This window comes from Ylistrum balloti, unplaced genomic scaffold (assembly GCF_031769215.1).
Source record: "Ylistrum balloti isolate Yb309-2 unplaced genomic scaffold, AGI_CSIRO_Ybal_v1 Utg370110, whole genome shotgun sequence".
Taxonomy (NCBI): domain Eukaryota; kingdom Metazoa; phylum Mollusca; class Bivalvia; order Pectinida; family Pectinidae; genus Ylistrum; species Ylistrum balloti.
Window position 1 is genome coordinate 520973 of NW_026782132.1, and position 19733 is coordinate 540705.

Here is a 19733-nt window from a genome sequence, read left to right on the forward strand (position 1 = left end):
AACAATATGCCATCTAGAACTTCACGTTACACGTTTCCCCTGCTAGTTTTACTGCAGTTTTTAATAGCTTTTGCCCAGGGCCAGGGGCCTGGATCAACATGTAGTAATGTAGCCAGCGAACAATTCTCGATTAGGGAGGGTCGTCCCCCTGGAAGCACGGTGGGAACTATTATCACACAACCATCATATACATACTCATTTAAGGAACCCCAGTCACTATTTGAGTTACACCCCACATCTGGGGTCATCACCACCACAGCAGAATTGGATCGTGAAGCGTTGACAACAAATCCCATACAAATTTTGGTGATTCGTTCCTTGTCGGGTACCACTCAACAATGCCCTACCGAAGTTTTCATAACAGTTGAAGATATCAACGACAACTCACCTGCATTTCCTTCGTCAAGTATTCAAATTACATTCAATGAAAATGTCAACATCGGGTATCAGGTCCCGTTGACAAGTGCAACCGACATCGATCAAGGCAGCTTTGGAACAATCACCAATTATACCATCATCAACATGACGGAATCTGCCAACGAAAAATTCATGTTGATTTATGACATTAACCAGTTTGGAGATGTTCCTCTCGTTCGTGCCATTGGTGGATTAGATAGAGAGGATAAGAATTTTTATCAACTTTGGATTTCTTGCCAAGATCAAGGTGTTCCCCCACTTTATGGATATTTACAAGTGAACATTAGTATTGCAGACTACAACGACAATGCACCTCAATTCTCACCAAGTCAGTACGTTGCCAGTATTAATGAAAGTGTGCCAATTGGAACCTCCGTGATTAAAGTGGAAGCCACTGATAAAGACATCGGTATCAATGGAGATATTTCGTACCGATTAACTGATGACACACAGCAGTTTACCATCAATCCTAAAACTGGAGAAATTTCAACAACATCCTCACCATTGAAATGTATGCGTCGATGTGACCGTTCAACAATTGACACATGTGAGCCATCTAGTTGTATGCTGACCATTGAGGTGGAAGATGCAGGTCGTCCTCCACTTTCTGGACGTGCTTACGTAACCGTCAATGTGAAAGATGAAAACAATAATGTACCGGAAATGAAAGTGACATATTTACCAAGTGGAAGTCTCGGATATTCAACGATAGACGAAAACGCATCTAATGGTACCAATGTAGCTATTATAAGTGTAAGCGATAGTGACACAGGAAGTTACGGTACTATTTCAGATGTACGTATTGTATCGGGAAATGATTATAATCATTTCTTCTTACAAAATCGTCTCAATAACAAGCTGGAGTTTTTAAAAGTGAATGGAAACGGTGTACTAGATCGGGAGAGGATTGAAAAATACAACATAACTATCATGGCAGCTGATGGAGGAACGCCACCAAAAACATCTCTTAAAAGTATTCTGGTTTATATCAAAGATGTGAATGATCATCATCCTATGTTTACAAAAACACAGTATAGAATATCACTAAGTGAAACTGTGCCAGTTTCCAGCTATGTAACAAGTCTGACGGCTGTAGACCTTGACACTGGTGACAATGCAAAGCTATCTTATGCCATAATTTCTGGAAATGAGTTCAACTGGTTCAAAATAGATGCAAGTTCTGGACTTGTCACCACGCAGGCCTCCCTGAGGTACGAGGTTCAAACCCAAGTTGTAATGAACGTTTCAGTACATGATGGAAGTTTGAATCCTTTGTATAACTTTACAACATTGATTGTCACAATTTCTGACGAAAATGACATAACGCCTACATTTGATCATCATATTTATAATGCATCAATAGCTGAAGGATTACCAACTGGATCAAAAGTGGTTAATGTTACTGCCAGAGATGACGACTCTGCACCAAATGGAACTGTGACATATTCGTTACACCAGGATGTAGATGAGAGATACCCAGGAACATTTCAGCTTGACTCCACTTCTGGCGTTGTTACAACCCTAAAGGTGCTGGACAGGGAGGTCATTGCCTATTATATCATCAGAATCATCGCCCGGGATGGAGGTACACCAGCGCGATCATCCACAGCCACCGTCAATGTAAATGTGGATGATATTAATGACAGTATTCCAAGATTTTATCCTATCACATACTTTGCTGAAGTCCTAGAAAACAAACCTGTAGGAACCAGTGTCGTGAAGGTCTTTGCAGTAGATCCGGACTTTGGCTTAAATGGGACAGTCTATTATTCCTTCAATGGGAATTATCCTCAATTTAGCATAGACCAGAACACTGGTCAAATTACAACGGCAGCCATATTGGATCGTGACACCCGTTCAACATACACACTGAGTGTCAAGGCAACAGATGCTAGAGGAAGGACAAATGTACAAACTGCTTCAGTGGAAGTCGTCATTACAGACCAGAGTACTACTCCACCTACCTTTAGAAATACAGTATATGATTTCAGCATAGTAGAAGACCCATCTAATATGCCTGTAGTCTCTGGCCGCACAGTTGGAACTGTCAAGGCAGACGCAACAAATGTTGGTGTGTCTATTTCCTACAAAATAGTAGATGGGGATCCCAACAGTGTCTTCACAATGGATAGTGGGACAGGGAAAATTACCAACAACAAACGTGTCGACAGGGAGGAAAGTGCTCAGTATACCTTACAGGTCATTGCTACAGCAGGTGGTTTGTTTGGGGAAGCCACAGTTAGAATATCTGTCTCTGATATCAACGACAACACACCCAAGTTCACAAGTTCTGTTGCTGAAGCTGAGGTAGTGGAGAATTGGCCTGTGGGACATGATGTGTACTTGGCTAAGGCCACAGATGCTGATGATGGTCAGAATGCTGAAATTTCCTACAGACTACAATCAACACCTGATGTATTCAATATCAACCCAGCAACAGGAATGATCTTCTTGGCAAAACCAATAGACAAGTCGAACGTGAAAAATTTTGTGTTGAATGTTATCGCCTCAGACAGTGGATCATCACAGCTATCATCAACAGTACGTGTGGAAATTGAAGTCATCGATGTCAATGATCACACTCCAGTGTTTTCCCATAGCAACTATGAAGTCTCCTTGAACGAGTCACTGGATGTGAACTCCCAGTTCTTTACTCTGACAGCAACAGATGATGATAGTGGTTTAAATGGTCAGGTCACCTACAACATAACATCTGGCAATGGGGATGGAAAGTTTGGCATCTTTCCAGATGGAAAACTCTTCTTGGCAAGAACATTAGACAGAGAGACAAAAGACCATTACAAACTGACCGTCACTGCAAAGGATATGAGCATGGAACAGCGAAGTTCCTCAGCAAATGTTTCAATCTATATTCTGGACGATAATGACAAAAGGCCGCTGTTTGACAATGCTTCCTACTTATTTGATATCTTGGAAAATCAACCAGCTGGATCAGTGGTAGGGATGGTTAAAGCTACAGACCAAGACATTGGGCGCAATGCAGAACTTTCGTATTATCTGGACCAAACACAAGACAACTTCACCATCGATGCCCAAACGGGCGAGATATCAAGTTTACGGCCCTTTGACAGAGAATATCTAAATGAAACCATGGGGAAAACTTCCTATATGTTTTCTGTGTATGTAACAGACAATGGTCTACAGAGGTTGACGGATTCTGTCATGGTGGTTGTTAATGTCCTAGATGTCAATGATAATCCTCCAAAATTCAAGGAAAATGTCTACCGAGCGTCTTTATTAGAGGACGCTGCAGAGAACACGCTTGTCCTGAAAATTGGAGCATCTGATAATGATACGAATGAAAATGCTGCTTTGTCATACCTTATTGTAGATGGCAATGTGGACAACAGGTTTAAGATCAGTGCTGGGAATGGGCAGATCTATTTAAGTGGTGGACTGGACCGGGAAAATCAGGAGAGTTACACTCTTACGATAATCGCTAGTGATTCTGGAAAAGACCATCAATACACTGCTACAACAACTGTGTCCATTACTGTTCTTGACGTGAATGACAATGCACCTCTCTTCGACCAAACAGCTTTTGACATTGGTATCTTGGAAACAACACAGTTAGGTGAGGAAATAGCCCATTTTACAGCCACCGACACAGATTTAGGACAGAATGCACAAATTGTGTACAAGGTTAGTGAGAATGGGGGAACTTTCAACATCGATCGTAACACTGGAAAGTTGTACTTGGAGAAAGCTCTGGATTATGAGAAAAAATCGCAATATAATTTGAATATATCGGCTGAGGATAAAGGAAAGACGTCTCTATCCCAATATGCACGTTTGACTGTGCGAGTTCTGGATGCTAATGACAATGCGCCAGACTTTGGATCAACTCCATCCTATGTGACTGTATCGGAAGCTACTGCTTTGTACACAAACATTCTCAAAGTCACTGCGACGGATCCTGATGATGGCATTAACGGCAAAGTTGTATATTCTATCAAGACACAAAACCCACCAGTCGAGCATTTCAAGATTGATACTTCAAATGGTTACATCTATATTTCATCAATTCTAGACCGAGAGTCAGTACCAACATTTACCCTGAAGGTTGTTGCATCTGACTCAGCTCTACCTTCCCTAAGTAAATCATCAGAGAAGGAGATCACGGTGTTTATAAGTGACATCAATGACAATGATCCTGAATTCCTGTCGATGAATGCTATTGCATTGCCTTATCCAGCAAGTCAAGGGATATTCGGAAAAGTCTTGGCGGTAGATCCTGATAACGGTTCAAATGGTACTGTTGTGTATGAACTTGCACAGGGTGATCTAGAAAAGTTCAGCCTCCAAGAAACTACAGGGGAACTCTCTCTTCGGAAAAATATAGGCCAAACTCCTGTCACCTACTCACTAAGGGTGATTGCCAGAGACAGCGGGATACCATCCCCTCGGTCAACACATCTGGATATCACTGTTATTCTGGTTGGCTCATCTGGTGGACCAACATTTCAGAATGTACCATATCATGGACAGATATCAGAAAACAAGCCACCGGGCAGCTACATTCTTACCTTGGAAACTTTACCTACAACGTCTACCACAGAATATTACATTACGGGAATTACTTCAAGTAAAGAATCAACGGCAAATTATTTTGAAGTGAACATTATTAATGGATCTATTACATCATCAGTTGTGTTAGATCGGGAAACCCATGGAGATAACTTCACGGTACAAGTGTGTGCGCTTGAGAAACAGAGCTCCGTTCCAAAGGCATCTCTTACACAGGTGAGTTTCACAATATTATTTCTTTGTTGGTTTTGCAGCAGATTGTACCTGCGAAAAATAGGCTAAACACAGTAATGTTTTCTAGGAAATAGTGACAATTTCCCTGATTTTTTTCTCCATTTTTGGGAAATAACCAACAGTTTTGCCCAGGAAAATAGTTTGCCTCCAGCTTTAAAAGCAGGTAAAAAGAAGAAAACATTGACCATAGGAACACCTTGATATTAATCTTACATTTTGTCTTGTTCCCATGCAATGATGGATAGGACCAAGATAAAAAGAATATTGTATAAAGCTCACTGGAGAGTTATGATAATATGTAATTGTGACTTGTTGGAATTCATACTATCATTAATATCCAGAAGATTCTTCAAAAATTAAATTTCAGATTGTATTGTTGAAAAGATATAATTCTCTATCGTCTGAAATTTTGACCTTTCTTCAGGAAGTAAAACAGTGTTTTGTGATATATTACTAGAAAAATTGTGTCCGTAAAACGTTTTACGGGACAAATGATGGCAGTATAAAGGTTTTACTAAACAAATGTTGACACTTTTTCATTATACAAATGATGGTAGTATAAAGGTTTTACAGAACAAAATTTATTTAGTGGCAGGTTTTAGGATGTGGCAGATCATGTGGCAAATAATGGCAGTATAACAAGGTTTTGCCAGACTAAAATAGTGGCAGTATAACAAGGTTTTGCCAAACTAAAATATTGGCAGTATAAAAAGTTTTACTGGACAAATGATGGTGATATAACAAAATTGTTAAAAAACAATTTTGACATTTTAACAAGGTTTTTCTGGATAAATCACGGCAAACCAAATGGTATAAGTTGTTTTGATAATTAAACATCAGTGTTCATCACCATATTGTTAGAAGGCAGAGAGAAGAGTCCCTAACTAGCAGTAAGGGACAGCGCCATAGCCCTGTAACCTGTTACAATGGAGGGCCACAGCTTAGGACTAGTCAAACATTTAAATGAGTTGACAAATACTTAAAACAAATATGCTCCCCTTTCTGGTCAGTCCCAGTAAATGTTTAGTACAAATAAATTACCCATGGAATTATAGCCCATTTGTCCTGTTTACTATAGAGTGCATAGAGGTATCTTCAAATTTTTGGACTCTGTGACTCAACTTTTTATTGGAACATGATGTTGTACAAGTGATAAATAGATTTATGTACATACTTTATCTTTAGATATATACGTGTTGTTTTTTTTTTTTGGGGGGGGGGGGGCATATGTTCAAAATCTAGATATGTTTGGAATAGAAATACAATATTTTAAGCCAATGGCTTGTAAATTTATTGGATTTTGAAATTATGAACAATCTAAAAAAAACCTTGATAAATTAGATCTTAAGTTAGGGCCGAAAACTGTGAGAAAATTTTATCAAAAGGTAGACCAATATATTGAAGTTGTCTGGGCTTATATAAAGTTTTATAATCTATCTGATGCACAGTGAAGTAAACCTACAACTGCTTTTTCTGGTATTATGTATAAAGATTAGCTAGTTGTAGAATGTGTGATCTAAAACCTTTTTTAAGGACTATCAGTCATTGTAATGAATAGGCTGAGTTTGTCCAATGTAAATTGATCACATAATATACTCCAGCGTTTTTCTTTAAAAGTACAGCATTGTAACCCAGAACACACTTGGAAAGTGGCCGTGGTGTTACTCTGCCGATCAAACTCTTATACTGTTCATGCACGAACTGAAGTTTGAACCATGTGCATACAGGTTTTTTTTTTCATCAGCACACCAAACTTGTCATTAGGCTCAAGTTTTCAGTGCATTTGATTTAATTGGTAATAAAATAAAAATGGAGTTCCATCATCCTGAGGAGCCACGCAGCCAATGGTAATCAAATTTGTATTAAGACCTGAAGGCAGTTTACTTGGCTGGGTTTGAAAATGTGAAATCGCTTGGACATACTTGTCATTATATGGTTTTATATGGTTTCGTTTTTGAATTGATTCAGGTTTCGGGCACTTCTTTTGAACAGGTTATAGTATTTACCTGTCCCGGCAAGGCTGTCACACTCTACAACAGATTTCAATGGCTCCAGGATATTGGGACTATGCACACCTTTTGTCCTGGTAGTCCTAGTCAGATTCACGTTGGGCCTTAAAGCGAGATCAGTGGAACTGAAAAGGCCATTGTGTTCAAGTTTTACTCATCAAACATGCAGGCTAATCATGCAGATATTGTGTTCAGTAGGTGAAATTTAGATTAACAATTTCAGATTTGATATTAAATTTTTGAGGTAGAATATATGATTTATATCATAGCTGCTGTTTTCATCTCACCAGGATATTCACATCAAAGTTAGATTTCAAATTACTTTTGAATTTTGTTCTTTTTTTTTTAAAATTTGACAGAAAGCCTACACATTACCAATTTAAATTTACAGTGCCTTTATCTGATTATACAAATATTTTTTACAAGTGAATAAAGCAGTTACATTGATAATTTCTAAGGAAGATGCATTACTCCGAATCAGATATTGTGAACAATATACTGACAATTTCTAAGAAAGATTTGGGGCTGCCAGTATAAGATCTAGTGAAGATAATCAATATGACAATTAAACATTTCTAGCAAACAGATGTTGTCAAGTTTACTGCTGACTTGCAACGACATTTTTATGGTGAAACTTATACAGTGTTATGTCATCACCATAGGGACAAGTTGATTGGGATGTGAAGTGGAACACCGATTCCCATACCTGTAGACTACAGGTGTAAACAGGTAGACAAGAGCTGATGATGCCCCTAGGGACCTGGCCCCTTCAGGCCTGACACCTATAGATATTACCTGTGAACATCTCATACAATCTACTGGAACGTATCGTAACTTAATTACTACCTATCCTTTGGTCCTTCATAACTAAAACACCTTTATTTCTGAAGAAAATGATACAATTTTGAAATACTGAATTTGTAAAAACACTCTTCAGTGTTTAAAATTTTAATTTTTGTATCAGAATTGCTTCTGTTTAATTGTAAGAAGGAACAAGTTTGATTATTTGCTTGTCATTCAATGAATGAAAAAGTTGAAGAAATTTTAAAACCTGAAATGGCATTTACTTGTAACCTTTACAAACACATCAGTTTTTACATGTATATGATGCACTTCTGACATCAAAAATATATAAAGATTTTGTAGACAGAAATGTTTTGCTTCTTACCAGATTAAAATGATTTCGCAATGTTTCAAGTAATTGATATAACTGGTCCTTAGATAAGTACAGTCCCCTTTTATATAATCACACCTTTGTATAATGATTTCTGAGTTTATGTGCTGATTCTACTAGATGAGCAGACTTGACAAAAGACGTTACTGTAACATATTTACATAATTCTAACATTTTCGTGAATGTTCTGGACGAATTGCTCCAAAGTTTTCCAATAAATACTTTATATTTATTTCGACGAAAACTGATTTTATGTCAGACGTGTTACTGATCTGTTACGTACTGTTACAAAATCTAGTTGCACTCAGTTGACTGTCTTTTGCAATGAAACTGAAAGAAATTTCTAAACCTTAATGTTAAAAGTTTTAGATTAGAAATGTCATGTGGGTAAATTTATTAATAGGGCGATTGTAGATTGAGAAGATAGAAATACAAGGAAAATTCCCAATACATGTTTGCTGTTGCAGATTTTCAACCCTTACAAGTTACCATTGAGGAATTTCATATAAAAAGCATGTTTATTCATATACACTATGCTTTTGTTCTGATAAAATAGTGGCAGAATATTTCTTCTTTTTGTATACATTGCTGTTCCTGTTTAAACCAGCAATGTTGGTGTGTTGAATAGGTTTGGATAGTTGAAGAGAAGAGATATTTACCTGCCACTTAAACCTTATCAGTGACTTTAGTCTAGTATTGGAAGGTTGGAATGTGTCTATTGTCTACCTTTAAATATTGATAAATTCTAATTAAGGAATGTTTGAGGGGTGAGCTTTTGACATTGCTCATGTTACCTGTGTCACAGAATGATGAATTGTCAGGTGTGATGGACAGTTGATGGACATTCTGCTCCAAATCTGTCCTCACTTGAGAGTATGGGACTCTGTCCCCTCCTGTTGTGTAACATTTCATGTTAAATTACAGGTTTTTATTGTTCTTTCTTTAGGGGATGGGGGAGGGTGTGTGTGTGTGTGTGTGTGGGGGGGGGGGGTTGTTGTTGTTAGGGGGCTGACAATTTTAAGGAAGGTTGATACTATTGATTTAATAGATATACAATGTGTATGGAAACTTGATAGGAGCTGCCATCTATTGGACAGTTTCATAGGTAACTGTGAAACTTCCTGAGGAAGTCTCCTATCACAGTTCATGGCTGACTCAGCTGATTAATGAAGATTTATTTTTAATCATAACCTGATCACATCAGTTTTTACCTGCCTACTGATCACCAAATTCACAGGTAGAACATACCTTTAGGATAGGCTGTCCAACCTGCACATAGATCAGTTAAATCACAGGCGATATGAATTTATCATTTTCTTCCTTGAAGTTACTAAAAACATCTCATTTGCACATCTTTTCAAATGTCACCAGTTTTTTTTTTTAAATGTACATTTCCACTGTTAAAAATATATGCTATGAATGGATAAAAGAAAGCTGCACTTCATACCCCACACATATAAGTTTATCAAGATCATACCCAGGCGCTGTCGATACCTGGCTCCCATTTGGCTAATTGTGCCTGTCTCCTACTATAACACTCCTCGACCCCATGCTCACCTCACCCTCTTGTCCTCCTCCTCTGTTTGACCTGCTGAGATAGCAAACCTATAATCCTGATACACCATGTACACAACCTATCATCACCAATGGTATTATACAGATAACCAGATCTGATAGAGCCAGGTAAGAGATACCTGTACTAAATGCAATCACAGGTGTAATATCTATATACTTGTATACCTGTATCTCTGTTAAAGCTATTAGACTGTCTGCAGGATTAATCCCACTTCTTCACTTTTTGAGACTCAAAAATGTTGCATTCTTCATTTGTCGTTTTGCTGCTCCTTTTTGGTTGCGTTAATCATCCTTTATTTGCAAATGTTTTCTCTTTTATTAGCACAGTTGTATATAGAAATAAATTAATCCTGACAAGATTATAAGTGTAACACTTTTATCATAAATTATCCAAGAGTCTGCCTCGCACAAAAAGTTCATATCTTCTGGCTGTTTACACATACATCAATTTTACAGACTTAGCATATACTGACTGTAGGGGTTAAAATTTGAGACAAGAAAAACCTGATGATAGGCTGTCCAGGAAATGATTTGTCATTGTCAGTGACTTACACAATACTGGACATGTTACCACCTGTCGAGACCAATAATATATGGACAGCTCCGACTGGACATTCAAAACTATTTAGCTTTGTCATAGTGCAAGTTTCAAGTAAATCTTTGCTTATTATGCTAGAAGGCATTACCTATTTGTTACAAGGTGGTATTTAGTACAGAAATGTGACACTGAATACTGTCCAGGTGAGTTCAGAATTTAGCTTCTAGGTAAATATGTAATAATTAGTTATTTCATTCAACATTTGCTTACAGAAAGAGAAACCTAGCTTGAAGGCATAAATATGTAATTATCGTTTATTATAATTGACCTGTTTAGGACATCAGGCTCATTAGAAAGAGTTAGTGCTAATGTGAAGGCAGGTTTAATGAAGGTGTGACACATGAATATGTAAATTTATTTACCTGTACACTGTGTATATAATTAAAATGTTTCACCTGTCATTTCAGTATTTGCTTTAATGCAAGGTGAAGACATGTAACCTGCTGTAAAGTTTATTTACTCTGTGATATTAAAACCATGGTAGTATACACCACTACCCATTATGAAGTTTGCCAGAGGCAGTTCTGCCATGTTATCATTTCTTATTAAATTAATTATGATTTGTGTGGCACTTGATAGAAACATACTGCATTACTAACATAGCCAACAGAAATATCAGAGTGGAAATTTCTGATGTCCTTTACAAAAAAAATACATAATTTCTCTTGGAACAGGTGTGTGCACATGTGATTTGATGTTGATTTACTATCTACAAACATTTTTAAGTTAGATATTAGTTTTGAATTATGTTTAATGGGCAAAAGAATTTCAGAAAATAAATCAGATGCATAAAAATACAATTTTGTGAAATTTTCTTTAGATAAAAAATTCTGCAGTTGTCAAACATAAATCTATTAGTTGTTTGTGATTATCTGGAGTGTATAAGCTGGCGTTACATACCTTGTTGTATACAGGTAATACAGAAAGGAAAGGTAGTTCTGCACATGCTTGTATACAATACGTTGAAGTACCACAATAGTGACCTGTTTCTAAATACTGTAAGCTTATATATTTGAAATGATTAACTTAGAGTTATTTTAAAGTTAAACCTGACATTCCATTGTATTGACCAGACACAGTACATACATTCATTGAGATATATACTGTAGATAATTTAGACTTTCCATAATTAATCTTAAAGCCAATTGAAAAAATTTACTGTATTAAAACACTACTGTCATGTTGACAAAACTTTTTAGTATTGATAGATATTTTATGATAAATCCAATTAACCATCTACATGTATACTGTGCATGTTCATGGCAGAGTAACAGAAAAGATTTTGAAAACACATTAAAGTTTTGAATGGCCAGAATGTTTGTAGACTGAGAATGATGACATTATATGTCACGTTATTGAGGTGAATAAAAAAAATGCAGTCAGATGTTCTCTTTTGATCTGTTTACGCCACAGAATTTCTATTGCATCTTAATATGCACTAAACAAACTCATTTTATACACAAGATATTTTTCATTTTTATATGCAGAGGTGATGGTATTTAGGGTTAAAAGTTCACTTTTATTGATCAAACTGGGATCTGAATCATAGACAGGTTATACAATGAGGTCTACCCGCCAGGACATTCTTTTCCTCATGATACGATCGCACACGATTCACATGTTTTTCATCTTCAAATATCAGCAGGAGATAGGAAGTTAAAATGTCTTTCCCACATTTTTTGCAAGTTGTTGAAATATTTGATTTCTTTAAATGTCTATTTGAAGATATTGACTAACTGAGGAGTAGGGGTCCTGTATCGTCATGACTAATTATATGTAGTGAAACACAAAGATCTTTATAAAAGAGACTATGTGCTGTCATCAAACATAGAAATGTTCGTATGTGTAGTTTTTTTCTTAGCAACACAGGTATAGGGCAGGCATTAACATACCTGCACCACACTGTAATGGGATGTTGTACAGAGAATCAAACTTATCTACACAAACCCAAAGGTTGTGTCGTTTATTGGTAATGTGGTGTCACGGACAAAACTTGGGAGCTGCTATTTTATCTTGTCAGGTATTTAGAACTTATATTGACATTGCTGGCATCTGTGAGGAGAGATAGATTGGCAGCTAAACGTTTTCACAGGGAGTTTCTCCGATTTTTTATAAAGGAATCTTATTTTAAATGTTGTGTGGTCTGTATTAAGTATTTGTCAGTAGTTTTTACTCATTTGTACTGGAAAAACTGAGTTTTAAGATAAACAACAGCTAGAATCCTCCAGTTTTTACAGTGCATTAGGCCCTTAATAGATGTCTATAACAGGTATTATTGGGGTTATCACACTAGGATCTAGTTGATTGTAAAGTGCACTTAGGGTAATGTAAAAGCAAACGGAGATACAGCCTCTGAAACACAACAGCGAGGAAACCCACCTAAAATGCAAGTATTAATGCTTTCAATTGACATCTAAACTTGATGAAAAACAAACATGATGCTGCACATGTTCCTGTTAGTCAAATCCGACAGCAACAGTCACTGTTAAAGTGGTCTTTTATGTTGTTGGGGAAAGAGGGAAGGGGGGTTGTGTGGGGTGGGGTGGTGGGGGGATGAAGAGGAGATTACTGTCCAGATAGCTATTGAGGTGAGAGAGAACAAACTGGGCAGTGATAGAGTGGAAGGGGTCCTTGTGGCCCAGCAGGGATTCAGGAAGATTTCAAGGTTTGGCTGCTTCACGATAGGATCACATATTTTGTTATGAGTACACCAAGAAAGACATTCAATATGATGGAAGTGTGTTATCTTACATAGTCACATTTCAAATAGTAGAAAAATAAACTGTAAGAAACAGGACGTTTGGTGACAGCTAACAACGCTCAGTTGATTTGCTGTCTATAACTACATATCTATATACAGATCAAAGTTATCCTACCTATACTTGAATACTCCTAATGAGATTTTGCCTCATATTGATCCTGTAATCTGAGCTTGGAACTCACTAGGAAAATTGAAGTTATTGAACTTTTTTAATGATTTATCTGTGTGTGTGGTGAAGATGACCACGATGGTTGTAGAGACTGACCAACACAGTAGCGATGATATATTCTCATAGTGGTATGATAAAGTGTGATTGTTTGTAAACATTGGAATGTCTTTGTACAAACCTCTGACCAAACAATCGCCTGGGTGCCCCTTATCAGGACCATAGCTGTGATGTCAGGACATTCTCGGCACACTTTCCCTATCGCCATGTCCTGGGTACAAGTTTACAGTTACTATGAATCAACGGAAATCCTGTCTTTTTATCTATGTTTGCGCACCATCTATAACTTTGTAGGAAAATCTTTTAATGGTCTTTGCCTTGATAATTGTCAACCATTAAATTATCAATTATAATTCTGGCAAATTTTTCTCTCAGCCTTTTAATTGAAAGTCCACTTCTGAATTCCCCATTGTGAATAGACTATGTTTAGACGATCCATCATGGAAGACATAAGTATCACAAGATTATTCCAGCAAATTAATTTAAGTCCTTGGATATTTCCATGAAAGTTGGCTTTGTCATTATAAAGTCATGTTTGAATCCTTTAACAGCTTTGGACAGGTCTAATGGGAAAGGGGACAATAAACATGTCATAAGGTGTGAAAAAACCATTAAATAATGATAGTCATCTCAGCCCTCAGTTAGTTACATGTAAATCTGACGTTCAAGTCCATCATTATCATTTATATTAAAGACAAGATATTTAGAAAATCTTAAACCAATTTTATGGTAAGTATTAGGTATAAAAAGTCTATTATGAATTTTAATTAGCATAACAGAACACCATTATCTAGAGTTGACCCTGGGTGGTTCCAGGGATGATGTGAATTGGATATTTGGTTGTTTGGGCATAAGGAAATGTCTTGAGTGTGAAAGGACAGGTTAGTCAACAGGCATATAAAACAAAAGCTTTTACATGGCTTCACCCAAAAAGGCAATAAATAGAACATATTCTATACAGACTTGTATATGATGTAAGTTAGAATTTTACTTTTGGTACTCGTATAAAATTTGATTAAGCTCAAGGTAGCTGACCTTATTCTGAATATGGCTTTATTTGAATATCCTGATAGAATTTTATATTCATTATTTTTCGATACTATATATAGATTTTAATTTGCTTATTCTTTTATAAAGGAATAGTTGTATTTTGATGGACTATAATTTGAATTACTTGCAATAAAGGGACAAAGAATAAATATTTATACAAGATATATATATGTATTTACCTAAGATTTACACCAGTGTAATGCTATGACTGATTCAGTCTGACAGAACTAATGGCAGCCTTGTTATTGCGCCCACCCACAACAAGATAAACAAGGAGAGATGTGGCCTGACAAGGATCCTAATCTTATCTCCATCAGAATTCTAAGTGACCAGTATGGGTGAAGGGCTGATCTGGCAGCCAAACTTCATGTGACATATGATTTTAATTAACAAAATTACACTGTGCTCCCTCAGGGGTAAAACCTCTTTGTAGATTAATCAGATGGAAAATTATAATCAAGCACATAAAGAGCTGTACTCAAATTTAGGCAAATTTTACTCAAAGGTTTAAAGTGGAATAGAAATGTCAGGTATATTAGAAATGTATGTTTAGGAATATTTTGCATGCGACTCCCATCAGGAATTTTGGTTTAAGCCTTTATATAACATACACATGTTGTATACCAATGAAGTTCTTTTGATGCCTTCTATACAAGTGGTGGTGTTCTCTCAGGGCGAACAGACGTGATTATAACATAACATCAAAGTTACAGAGGTGCAAATCTTATCTGGTCAGGAATATTGATATTATTGGTAGAACTGTGAAACCTGTTTATTCAATTGTCTATCAGTTTTGATGTTGAGACTTGCTAACCTTATATTTCCCACTAACACCTGGCTTTGGTGGACTTTTTTGATGTGCTGGTACTGACTATACATCTGTGTTCCAGTCACACTCAGGTGTAAATTAGATTTTAGGGTTGGCTCCCCTACATGTAAAGGACAGGTATGCAGCCATTTTTTGGGACCCTCAAATAAATGACTTGCCACCTTTGATACCCTTTTGTCTGAATGGGGGTGGACGGGAAGCTTTCTCTAGGCATTGAAAAGTGTATCCTAAATAGAGACCTGGACAAGGCTGTAAAATGGCAGCCATCTTGGTTTGTCACAGTCGGCTGAACTTTTCATTGTGTTATGTTTGCTTGGAGGGACATTTGGCAGACTTTATGAGCCATGAAAACCAAAGATTCTAAAAAGATGGATCTAGATGGGGACTTGGAATGTAGTGGCCTTCTTTGTCTGGCATTGTTGTTGAGAGATCACCCTTATAAGCTATAGGACATCTAACCATCCAGATAGATATCAGTGCTTTGTGAAAGGGATCTATGTATACCTACCTGGTCTGTCTGTCAGGCAGCTGCCCAATCCAACAAAATTGAAAAAAAAAATGCAACTCTTTATTCAATTGAAGAAAAAATTCTTTTCACTTTTTTTATGTAATTTGATTTGTTGTATCAGTGTTGTTGCTACCTAAAGTACATTTTTACACATCTATACAAATGACTTGGTCTTTATTGTTTAATATTAGACATTTTAAGTGGTTGCAAATCATGTTAAAGAACCATAAAATCTATGTTTTATGGAGGCAGCATCCTTTTTCTGATGGAGTGAGATAGGATATATAATTTGTCATGTAACCACTCCTTGTTTGGTGTTAAAGATTTGTTCTAACTTTAAAAGTAGATATCTCTTCACATGACCTATTCAACATTAAAGGGATATATGAAATAAGGAAATTACTGAAGTATTTGGAAAAGAAAATCCTTTTCCTTAACATTATGTTTTAACAATAGAAGTACTTTTATCATATTTGTTGGAGATTTATGCATATATAAAGAGGCTTTAGTTTAGAAATGATGGAAAGGAGATGTGTTTGTAGGTCTGTCTATCTATTCAGTGAAGATGAGATGGATTTAGGGATTATTTTGTCTGTAATAGCGGCTGTATTTCTGACTGACCATAAAACATCTCTATGTACACTCTTCACATCAATCACAGTGCTAAACCTCCACACAAGCACTCACAAAATCTCTTACTGTTGTCAAAACTCTTGACGGGAATGCAAATTGCAGAAGATTGTTCCATGTTGGTGAAAGAAGTCAGTTGATTCTGCAGATGTTTGAGTGACTTTGAGATGTTGTGGAATTTTGGTGTGTGAGCTGCTTGCTGGATGTGAAATGTTTAGAGCTTAGCAGAATTGTCAGAGTTAACAATAGAATGTGGTAGATCTAAAGTAGAAATCTTCAAACATCTGGTGGAGCCAGATCAACCAACATCAGGATTTGTTGTTACACAACACATGGTCCAAGTCAGAGATATGTTTGGGTGACATTCTGTTGATGACAGAGATACCAATGTAACATGTAATTTCATTAGTGGAGATTTGTTACAGAGAGAAAACAACATACTGCTTAACTTCAGATTCTTGTCATCATTCACAGCTGATTGGCCCTTGTACCACAGCCCTAAATCTGCCTTTCTAATAGTCATTATTTTCTATCACTTTTATATTTTGAAATTTGTTTGCTGCCAAAGATATTGTAATATTAGAAAGAAACTAAAAAAGTGATTCAGCCCCATGTATGCTGATTGAAAATGGGTATAGTAACACTTTGCTAAATGTTCTGTTAAGTTAGGCTGATTTGAGCTGAAGCCAAATACTAACTCAAGTATTAGAGAATTGGCGAGCACAGAGAAACAGGGTGGGGGAAGTTAAACGAATTAAAGGAAATGGAAACAATTCCTGTGCTTCATGATGAACCATAATAACTGGCAGACTAACATCAGACGTTCTCTAGGGGTAGCATATGTATGTAACTGTGGAAGAAATCAGGGGACACAAATGTCACGTGATAGTCCATCCTATGGCAGTCAAAAACAAGGCAGAGATTACACCACATTAGTTATTTAAGTACATTTTGTTTTTCTGGCGTTTATAGAAACATTCTTGTCGCACGATAAGACTGGCTCTGCTCCAATGCAGCTGAAAAGACACCAACAGCACACAGAGATTTACCCATTATGTATCTGCCACAGAGGAATAGGTAGTGCTGGGTCTGATACCGTCAGCCATTGTCCTCGAAAATATATCTTTTGTAATATTATCACATACGGCTTTATACAAATTTCATACCTGACTGCGTTTCTGAAATTCATACGAGACAAAACTAAGTTGATTTAAACAAACCCTACCCGCAAGGACAGTCGGATACCTTGGGTTGAGTTAATATCAAATGATATTGAAGAGTGATTCATGACAATATAAATATGGTTATTTTCAGACACAAAGAAGTTTGGCAGTCACCAAGTCTGTTTCATTATGTACTGTCGTGTAAACTCTGAAACATATGAGTTGTGTAGATGGTGTGGTCACAAAAGATGATGAACACCGGATCTCTAACTACCATAGAGGACCTACATTTTGTATCCTCACACACCTCCAAGGGTTGATTTGTCCATTTATTAACCAGTGACTAACCACCGAAACATTTTTGCCGATCTGTGTCTATTTTTTCAAACCAATAACCCTATCAAATTAGAACTTTGACACCTAGTATGTGTTCCCTCACTTTGCCTGACAAGAAAGAGGCGGAATTTAAAGTGAATTATGCAGTCAATTTACCTCCTTTAGAAAACAGGCCTATATGTAGATGCTATCAGCCCGAATGTGTGCCAGTCATTTGCTTATCTCAGAAGAATGGTAGAGACAGAAATAAAGATAGAGTCTCCCCTTAAATAATGAAGAGGACAGAATTCAATTGTTTTTTTGGGTTTTTTGTGTAGGGTATTCAGTACAGGCATGTCTGGGTGAGTGTGGTCATGGAGTTTGTTATAACTCAAGAAATTTGCTACGGACTAGACAAGGACATAAAGAGATCTAGGACCGGAAAAAGTCTCAAAAAACAGCTTCACATCAGTCAAAGACCTACAGAAAGCTGCTAAATGACTGTCTATAAAAAGTGTAAGGACTTAAAAAAATTAGAAATATAAAGATCTACAAAAACGGTTAAGGACTACAGAAAGCTTGTCACAGACTAGACAAGAACTATAGAAAGCTTCTAAAAGGTTTGACAAAGACTAAAGAAAGCTTTTAATGAACCAGACAAGAACTAAAGAAAGCTTGTAATGGATTAGGAAAAGCTTGTAACAGAACAGACAAGGACTATACAGAAAGCTTGTTTTAAACTAGACAAGGACTAAAGAAAGATTTTTGCAGAATTATTTTTATCATTATTTTATTGCCTGCTTCATTTGAGAATATTTGTGTTTATCTAATTCAAATAAAATTCCTGTCAAGGCATTGGCATACATGTCTAAGTGGACACCATTCACAGAATGACCATTTGGCCAAGACTTTGTGGGTCACCTGACTATTGTTGTAGATGCCCCCTATTGTAGTGTGCAGATAATCCTTATCAGATGAGGAGGTCAATCTTGACCCAGATGACCACTGTCCAGGGGTTCTTTACTGTGTAACAAAAGAGCTGATTGACAGGCCTAAGAATCTGGAATCCGCAGTCCTTTTGTGGACACAGGAAAAATACCTGAATCACAAATGATCATTAAATCCGCTTGTAAATTTCTACAGAAATGCACAAATAAATGCTGATAATGGTGTAAAGATTGAGCGATGATATCATTGTATTGGCTGTGACAGATCTGTGGATGGACAACAGCAGACAGGCCCTAGATATGGTCGAGGCCAATTGCCTCAACATCAAAGAAAACCAAATATTTCCATATTTTTAGATTAGGGATTGGTAGTTTTGCAGGTGAAAAATATTTCATGTGATCAATATTCGTATGGTTTATACGGGTGAGGGATTTACTTTGACAAGCCATGACAGTGAATTCAGTCCAAACATACACGTGATTACAAAGCATCAGTGTCAAAGGCATATCGGTACAATTACGGTTAAAAAACCAGTATTCACTGAAAAAGAAATTTTCTTACAATTGATTATTTCCGATCTGCAAGAGGTCCTTTATTCAACCCAGTACGAAATTGATCAGTGTTAATTCCCTGTATGTATAACTGAATGGGAACAACAAGACAGTTGTGCCATAGCTATAGGAAACCCCTGTCACATTAGGGATGTATTAAATTATTATAAATTCCGGAAAAATTTTTCTAAGCTTTG

General features: G+C 36.7%; 1 protein-coding gene across 1 annotated transcript in view; it reads left to right on the plus strand.

Moving 5' to 3' along the window:
- Positions 1 to 6: 6 nt before the first annotated feature.
- The window catches only part of LOC132550189 (cadherin-related tumor suppressor-like), a 75941-nt gene continuing 56214 nt past the window's right edge, over positions 7 to 19733 (plus strand). Inside the window, exon 1 of the mRNA XM_060214220.1 lies at positions 7 to 5181. Coding sequence (XP_060070203.1) covers positions 7 to 5181 — 5175 coding nt within the window. The remainder of the gene's footprint in view (positions 5182 to 19733) is intronic.